At 39.4% G+C, this 9,520-nt stretch overlaps 1 protein-coding gene across 1 annotated transcript; it reads right to left on the bottom strand.

Annotated features, from left to right (window-relative positions):
• Positions 1 to 4,683: 4,683 nt before the first annotated feature.
• Positions 4,684 to 6,327, bottom strand: LOC106580212 (prolactin-releasing peptide receptor-like). The gene is made up of 2 exons (XM_014161040.2): positions 5,835 to 6,327; positions 4,684 to 5,371 (listed from the first exon to the last, which is right to left on the bottom strand). Exons 1-2 carry the CDS (start codon positions 6,299 to 6,301, stop codon positions 4,684 to 4,686), a joined length of 1,155 nt encoding a protein of 384 aa, XP_014016515.1. The 5' UTR covers positions 6,302 to 6,327.
• Positions 6,328 to 9,520: the final 3,193 nt, after the last annotated feature.

Below are 9,520 nucleotides of genomic sequence, written 5' to 3'. Positions count from 1 at the left end.
TTGCGACACTTACTACAGAGTTCCAAACTGCCTCTGGAAGCAACATCAGCATAAGAACTGTTTGTCGGGAGTTTCATGAAATGGGTTTCCATGGCCGAGCAGCCGCACACAAGCCTAAGATCACCAATGCCAAGTGTCAGCTGGAGTGGTGTAAATCTCGCCTCAAGTTGGACTCTGCGGCAGTGGAAATGCATTCTTAAAATCTTGACGCTACAGTTTACAATGACATTCTAGACCATTCTGTGCTTCCAACTTTGTGGCAACAGTTTGGGGAAGGCCCTTTCCTGTTTTAGCATGACAATGCCCCATGGCAAAAAAGAAAGGTCCATTCATAAATGGTTTGTCGAGATAGGTGTGGAAGAACTTGCACACAGAGCCCTGACATCAACCCCATCAAACACCTTTCGGATAGAACGACGACTACGAACCAGGCCTAATCAAATTTTATTGGTCACATACATGTGTTTAGCAGATGTTATTGTGGGTGTAGCGAAATACTTGTGCTTCTATCTCCGACAGTGCAGTAATACCAAACAGTTTCACAACATATACCCAATTTACACGTAAATCTAAGTAAGGAATGGATTAAGAAATATATATATATATATATATATATATAATTAGAGATTGACCGATTTAATCGGCATGGCATGGAGCCAAGGTAAGTTGCTAGCTAGCATTAAACTTATCTTAGAAAAAACAATCTTCACATAAACACTACTTAACTACACATGGTTGATGATATTACTGAGTTAACTAGCTTGTCGTGCGTTGCATATAATCAATGCAGTGCCTGTTAATTTGTCATCGAATCACAGCCTACTTTGCCAAACGGGGGATGATTTAACAAAAGTGCATTCCCGAAAAAAGCACAATTGTTGCACGAATGTACCTAAACATAAACATCAATGCCTTTCTTAAAATCAATACACAGAAGTATATATTTTTTAAACCTGCATATTTAGTTAAAAGAAATTCATGTTAGCAGGTAATAATAAGGAGGGAAATTGTGTCACTTCTTGCATTCATTGCACGCAGTGTCAGGGTATATGCAACATTTTGGGCCGCCATAATCATGACATAACATTGAAGGTTGTGCACTGTAACATCAATACTTAGACTTAGGGTTGCCACCCGTTCAATAATATATGGAACGGTTCCGTATTTCACTGAAAGAAGAAACATTTTGTTTTCGAAATGATAGTTTCCGGATTTGACCATATTAATGACCAAAGGCTCGTATTTATGTGTTTATTATGTTATAGTAAAGTCTATGATTTGATATTTGATAAAGCAGTCTGACTGAGCGGTGGTAGGCGGCAGCAGGCATGTTAGCATTCATTCAAACTTTACTGCGTTACCCAGCAGCTCGTAGCAATGCTTGATTCACAGCTCTGTTTATGACTTCAAGCCTATCAACTCCTGAGATTAGTCTGGCAATACTAAAGTGCCTATTAGAACATCCAATAGTCAAAGGTATATGAAATACAAATGGTATAGAGAGAAATAGTCAACGTGTCATAATTCCTGTAATAACTACAGCCTAAAACTTCTTAACTGGGAATATTGAAGAATTGGGAATATTGAGCCACCAGCTTTCATATGTTCTGAGCAAGGAACTTAAACGTTAGCTTTTTTACAAGGCAAATATTGCACTTTTACTTTCTTCTCCAACACTGTTTTTGCATTATTTAAACCAAATTGAGCATGTTTCATTATTTATTTGAGACTAAATACATTTTATTTCTGTATTATATTAAGTTAAAATAAGTGTTCATTGTTCATTAAGTATTGTTGTAATTGTCATTATTACAAATATATTATATTATATGTGTGTGTGTGTGTGTGTGTGTAATAAAAAAAATTACAACATTGAAAAATTGGCCGATTTAATCGGTATCGGCTTTTTTTGGTCCTCCAATAAGCACCAAGCACCATAAATCCAGAGACTGCCAGACTTGGATGACAAAGTTTGATGACAAAATTTGCCCACTAGAAGTACTGCTTCAAGTGGGCACAGCACAACGGTGACTCCAAAAATGTCTTGTAGTCTGCTGCATAAATGGTGTAATATGTCAGGGAGATATGTATACTGTAGACAATGAAAGTAATACTAAGTGTATGTTGTGTAATACGCTGTTAATAGCCCATGTGCTTCACCCTAATAATTTGGTGCACTTGTAGTCTATAGCCTGTTTTAGAGAAATGTCTTCATCGAATATTGTAAGACCTCTCATTGCTATATGCCCCCTTTATTTATCATATGGTTCTGATTTGGTGTACAGGGAGAATACTGTAAGAACAGCCAATTTCTGTTGCTGTACATTTTCAAAAGTGCTAAACAAATAGTTATATTGACTACGTCCATCTTCGCTCGCTCATTGTCTTGATCGAAATTACGCTCATCATTCCCTTATGCCATTGTTTGTATATGTCAATTGTCAGTAGAAGCCACATTTGTTTTAGCAAGTCAGACATATCAGCTATGTTTTTTTTAAAGGCAGTAAATGCGGCTGAATGAACTGTTTCGCTGCTAGACAAGGCTCCGCTGATAGCCAGATGTACCAGTGGTAAGGATTCACTCCATGGTGTTGAAAAGAAAGTTCTTCTGTTGGGACAGCTTTATGTAAGCCCTTACATTTTGTGGGCATCGTTTGTCACAGTTATAGTGCAGTTAATGTATTGTTTAGTGTGGTGTAGTGGCTTTGCTGGCATACATAAAAAATAAATAAAGTGACTTTAACCCACCAAGACGTACATGCTAAAATCGCAACTGCATTATCATTACACAGGCGCACCTTGTGCTCGGGACAATAAAAGGCCACTCTAAAATGTGCAGTTTTGTCACAGAACATAATGCCACGGATGTCTCAAGTTTTAAGGGAGCATGCAATTGGCATGCTGACTGCAGGAATGTCCACCAGAGCTGTTGACAGAGAATTGAATGTTAGTTTCTCTACCATAAGCTGCCTCCAATCATGTTTTAGAGAATATGGCAGTCCAACCGGCCTCAACCGCATTCCATGTGTATGGCGTTGTGTGGGCGAGCAGTTTGCTGATGTCAACGTTGTGGCAGTGGGCTTATGGTATGGGCAGGCATAAGCTACAGACAGTGAACACAATTGCATTTTATTTATGGCAATTTGAATGCACAGAGATACCGTGACGAGATCCTGAGGCCAACTGTCGTGCCATTCATCCGCCGCCATCACCTCATATTTCAGCATGATAATGCACAGCCCCATTTTGCAAGGATCTGTATTTTTTTATATATTTTTTTATATAACCTTTATTTAACCAGACAAGTCAGTTAAGAATACATTCTTATTTACAATGACGGCCTACCCCGGCCAAACCCGGACGATGCTGGGCCAATTGTGCGCCACCCAATGGGACTCCCAATCACGGCCATATGTGATACAGCCTGGATTCGAACCAGGGACTGTAGTGACGCCTCTTGCACTGAGATGCACTTAGACCGCTGCGTCACTCGGGAGCCCCCGATCTGTATATAATTCCTGGAAGCTGAAAATGTCCCAGTTCTTCCATGGCCTGCATACTCATCAGACATGTCACCCATTGAGCATGTTTGGCATGCTCTGGATCAACGTGTACGACAGTGTTCTAGTTCCCGCCAATATCTAGCAACTTCGCACATCCATTGAAGAGGAGTGGGACAACATTCCACAGGCCACAATCAACAGCCTGATCAACTCTATGTGAAGGAGATGTCAGACTACATGAGGCAAATGGTGGTCACACCAGATACTGACTAGTTTTCTGATCCACGCCCCTACTTTTTTTTTAAGGAAACAGATGCATATCTTCATTCCCAGTCATGTGAAATCCATAGATTAGGGCCTAATGAATTTATTTAAATTGACTGATTTCCTTATGTGAACTGTAAAGTTCACAAAAAAGTTCACAGAGTAAAATCTTGGAAATTGTTGCATGTTGCGTTTGTTTTTGTTCAGTATACTTCATTACATTTACAAAGATGTAACATGCATGATGCAACAATTTCTGTCACAGAAAGTAAAACTGTGTTTTAACTTGCAACTTGTCAAAAATGGAAAACAGGTTAAATGGAACCATTTTCAATTTTTTTTGACATGACCAAATGTGTTTAATTTTTGTTAGTTGTTGAGAGACTGAAGCTATCATCTTTGTCACCAAGCCAGGACCCTCTTCTGTGAAGTTGGTAGCTGTGTTCCCATCTAGTAATGCGCATCACCTGTCAGTCACAACCTTGAGGTTGTAGAGGCTTTTGAAATCAAGCAAAAGCCAAACCAAAAGCATCTATTATTAAACCATCACTTTGTGTGCATCATATGGGAATACACTGTACAATAAAGATAATGCTTATATAAACCGCATAATGTACACCGAAGATGTCCATCATGATCAATCAACTTCTGATGTTTCAACATGTCTAAGAACACTGCAAATGCAGTATACTTTTTTGCAGCACTCTTGTTTGTGGCACAGTTTATTGCACTTGTGCAACCACTTAATAATCTTGTGCAGAAATGTACATTACTTTTCACCAAATATGTATTAATTGGGCATGAGAAACAGTGGGAGTGGGGTCAGAAGAATCAACTATTTGAAAAACAAAATAAATAATTTTACCATCTTATCTTTACAGTACAAAAACCCTGACCAAAACTCTTTCAGCTGGTTTCAAGACCATTCTCTGAACACATCCTGTGCGGGTGGGTGGGAGGGTGGGATGAAGGGGTTCACACTGTTCGTGGCACAGTTGTTGGCAGGGATGCCGATGCAGCGGTGGCAGGTGAACATCTTGCGCAGCTCGGCGCGAAATCGGTTATGCAGCCAGGCATACAGGAAAGGGTTACAGCAGGATGAGCTCATGGCACACAAGTGGCACAGCAGCTGGATGAGCAAGAAGTAGCGCTTGTCGATCAGGTCAATGTCAATGTCCCGCAGTACGTTGAACACACTGATGGGCATCCAGCACACGCCGAAAGCTGCCACCACCAGGGTGATCAGACGGAAGGTCTTGCGCTTGCGGGTTCGCTGGGCCTCGGCCTGGCTCTGGGTGCGGTGGCCAGGCACCACACAGTTACGGAGCTTGACAGAGATGCAGAGGTAAGAGATGCAGAGGGCAGACAGAGGCAGGACGTAGGTAATGAAAAGTGTGCTGTATGCGTAGGCCAACCTCTCTCTCTTCTTGCCCATCCAGAACTCCTCACAGATGGTAAAGCCGTCATTCTTGAACTCCACATGGTAGGTGTGGGCCACGGCCGGGGCCACAAGCCCACAGGAGAGCAGCCAGATCCCAGATAGGAGGTAGGTACACGCCAGCACTGAGATCCGCTTCTTCAGAGGGTGAACTGTGGCATAGTACCTGGGGATAGGATCAATTTACCATGTCAAGTGTGGGTATCTTTTTCCTTTTTGATCTGACAATTGCACTGTCGTGCTTGTGTAAAGACATCTCATCATGCTTCTACTCTTGCCTCTCCATAATTTGATGTGAATGTCCCTGCAGATGATTTTATTTCCTGTTATTGACGTAAAGTATGAATCATCTATATGAGTTGAACTTTTAGAAAAGTCTTAAGGGTGCTGAATAGAGCTGTTAAGAATTATTTATGTGACAGTTGAATCTATACCTAATCATCGTTCCGGTCCAGCCACAAATACTGAAACACCATGGAGGAAATCTCATTAAAGGATAAATAATAAAAACTGTGAATGAAATGTAATTACGTAATGTGATAGAGAAGTTTACATAGAAATTTGATAATGTGCTCATTCTACTCCAAGTCTAAAAAAGTGTATTTAATGTAACCTCGACCAAGGCTTACCTGTCAACACCAATAGCAGTGAGAGTGAAGACAGACACGTAGACGGTCACTGGCTGGATGAGGTAAACCAGGTAGCACATGAACCTCCCAAAAACCCAGCCGCGGGGGTTGAAGGCATAGGCCAAGGTGAAGGGGACACAGGTGGCACACATCAGCATGTCGGAGAAGGCCAGGTTTCCAATGAAGAAGTTAGTGATGTTGTGCATCTTACGGGTGTGGCAGATGACGTAGAGCAGCAGGTAGTTGCCGAACACCCCGATCAGCACCACCAGGATGTAGCAGGGGATGATGAGCAGCTTGAAGGACTTCAGCAGCTCCACCCCCACAAACTGAGGGCTACGTTTGGACGAGGAGCTGTTCTGCAGCGCCACCTCAAACACCTGCCCACTGGTGTTCCCCTCCATGCCAGCCACACACGGCCCAGGGGAGGCCAGTTCTACAGTCAATCCACTGCCACTGCCCTCCATCACAGCACTGGAGAAAGGGCAAGAGGTGCCTAGAGAGAAAAAAGAAAGCGGAAGCTTAGCTTATCAGTCCTCTTGTTTCTGATGTGGCCAGGTCAACTTACATTCCTCATAACCAAACAAAATATTTTAACCCAAATGCCTGTTTTTATTATAGCATTGTGGTGATGGTGAACAGATCTCTGAGAGGTCTGTGTTGCCTGTATCCCTTGATTGCAATGATATTAAGTTGTTCTGGATGAGATTAACATCCACTGAATAACTTCATCAAAATGTAATGTATTATATAAACCGTTCAGGAAACTCTTAATTTCGATTTTCAAAACAGTTGGGTTGAACCACAAAAACTATGCCCTTCAGAGTCTAGAGGGAATAAAATGCATTATGTATATTTACACAGCGCATGAATGTCTAGTCACTGAAATTATATTAATAATTGTGATGCAAATTAGCAGCACTCAGACACTGACACATGAGTGGGCCAGAGAGATGCTCTTTATTTCAACAAGCCTCTAAATGTGTAATCATGCTTTCCTTGACAACAAATCGTGACCTAATCAGTCTAGAACAAAATAATTTTGCTGAAATAGTCACAGGAAAATTAGGGTATGACAATAGAATCTATAGATGACTGCATACAGTGCCTTCAGAAAGTATTCACACCCCTTGACTTTTTCCAAATGTATTGTGTTAGATAGAGACTGAATTTAGATTTGTTGTCAGTGGCCTACAAACAATACCCCATAATATCAAAGTGTAATTATGTTTATAGATTGTTTTAACAAATTAATTAATAGCGAAAAGTTGAAATGTTTTGAGTCAAGGAGTATTCAACCCCTTTATTATGGCAAGCCTAAATAAGTTCAGGAGTAAAAATGTGCTTAACATGTCACATAACAAGTTGCATGGACTAATAGTGTTTAACATAATTTTTTAATGACTACCTCATCTCTGTACCCCACAAATGCAATTATCTGTTAGGTCCCTCAGTCCAGCAGTGAATTTCAAACAGATTCAACCACGAAGACCAGGGAGGTCTTCCAATGCCTTCCATAGAAATGCACCTATTGGTAGATTCGTAAAAATAAAAATAAAAAAATAAAAAACACACACATTGAATATCCATTTTAGCATGGTGAAGTTAATAATTACACTTTGGACGGTGTATCAACACAGAGTCATTACAAAGATACAGGCGTCCTCACTAACTCAGTTGCCGGAGAGGAAGGTAACCGGTCAGAGATTTCACCATGAGGCCAATGGTGACTTTAAAACAGTTCCTGAGTTTAATGGCTGTGATAAGAGAAAACTGAGGATGAATCAACAACATTGTAGTTACTCCACAATACTAACCGAAATGAGTGAAAATGAGGCCTGTACAGAATATTCCAAAACATGCATTGTGTTTGCAATAAGGCACTAAAGTTAAACTGCAAAAAATGTAGCAAAGAAATTAACTTTTTCTCCTGAATAATAGAAGTGTTATGTTTGAGGCAAATCCAACAAAACACATCACTGAGTACCATTCTTCATATTTTCATGCATGTTGGTGGCTTCATCATGTTATGGGTATGCTTGTCATCGGCAAAGACTAGGGAGTTTTTTTTTATGTATATAAAGAAAGGAAATAGAGCTAATTCACCTTCTAGCAGAACAATAACTTAAAAAACAACTCCAAATACAGTGCATTCGGAAAGTATTCAGACCCCTTGACTTTTTCAACATTTTGTTATGTTACTGCCTTATTCTAAAATTGAATGAATCATGTTTTTTGCCTCACCGATCTACACACAATACCCCAAATGAAAAAGCAAGTTTTTAGATTTTTTTTTGGCATAATGTCATTTAAAAAAAAATGAAATATCACATTTACATACAGTGGGGGAAAAAGTATTTGATCCCCTGCTGATTTTGTACGTTTTCCCACTTACAAAGAAATAATCAGTCTATAATTTTAATGGTAGGTTTATTTGAACAGTGAGAGACAGAATAACAACAAAATAATCCAGAAAAACGCATGTCAAAAATGTTATAAAATGATTTGCATTTTAATGAGGGAAATAAGTTTTTGACCCCCTCTCAATCAGAAAGATTTCTGGCTCCCAGGTGTCTTTTATACAGGTAACGAGCTGAGATTAAGAGCACACTCTTAAAGGGAGTCTGAATCTCTGCAGTTTGGACTGATCCCACAGCCTTGCTTGACTCAACAACCCTGAAGCAACTATCAGCAGACAAAAAATAGAAATCACCCAAAAATAAATATTAGACACCGTTAAATCTTTCACACTGAGAAAAGCACCAGGTATGGAAGGCTTTCCCATAGAATTGTACTTAACATTCTGGGACAAAGTAGCGTTCGTATTTACTCAAATGACAACACATGTCACTCAGTTCAATGCTTCCTACTTTGGAAACCTTAAACTTTCCAGTTGAAATAATACATTAAATAAAAATATTATATGAATATCCTAAAGCAAAAATATACACAAATAATACATTATTTGCTGAATTTGCTTTAGAAAGGGGCACAGGACAGGGATGCCCTCCCCTCCTGTTTTGGACTGCCAATTGAACCAATTGCAGAAAGAATTAGACAGGACCAAAAGACAGGACCAAAAGAAAGAATTAGACAGGACCAAAACATAACAGGTATCAGTATTGGTGAACATGAGTATAAACTAAACTTATTTGCCGAAGATCTCCTGATAAATATTGAAAAGTGAATGCCCCCTTGTTAAAAATATTTTCAGAACACTGTAAAAAGGATATAATAAATGTGGAAAAAACTGAATGGCAATAGGAAAAATAAAAATAATAACTTGCAATTTACAGCAATCCTTTAAGTGGACCACAAAAAAATATTAAATACTTAAGATGCTTAATAAATGACAAACAACAAATATATAAAGATAACTTTATCCCATTATTCAACAACATGGAAGCAGATCTAATTAAATGGAACAATTTTCCCAGAAATCTTATAGGTAGAATAAACCTTTTTAGAAGGGTATGGCTCCCAAAGTTTTTAGATTTATTTTCGGTAATACCAATTACCCCACTGAAGACATTCTTTAAAAAAGTATACTTGGTCATAGCAGACTTTATATGGGCAAATAAAAAAGTTTTACATTTTCCTAAGTCTCTGAAGGTTACCATAGTAAGAGGTTATTTTCTATGGTAGAGTAGGTCAGGGCGTGACAGGGGGTGTTTTGTGTTTTTCTA

Source organism: Salmo salar, chromosome ssa20 (assembly GCF_905237065.1).
Source record: "Salmo salar chromosome ssa20, Ssal_v3.1, whole genome shotgun sequence".
Classification (NCBI taxonomy): domain Eukaryota; kingdom Metazoa; phylum Chordata; class Actinopteri; order Salmoniformes; family Salmonidae; genus Salmo; species Salmo salar.
This window is presented reverse-complemented; position numbering and strand designations above follow the sequence as displayed.

Excerpts from the sequence above, each read along its gene's own strand:
- LOC106580212 (XM_014161040.2), bottom strand. The coding sequence starts at position 6,301 with ATGGAGGGCAGTGGCAGTGGATTGACTGTAGAACTGGCCTCCCCTGGG. Across the intron at positions 5,372-5,834 it reads ACTGCTATTGGTGTTGACAG|GTACTATGCCACAGTTCACC; the intron begins GTAAGCCTTGGT and ends TCCTATCCCCAG.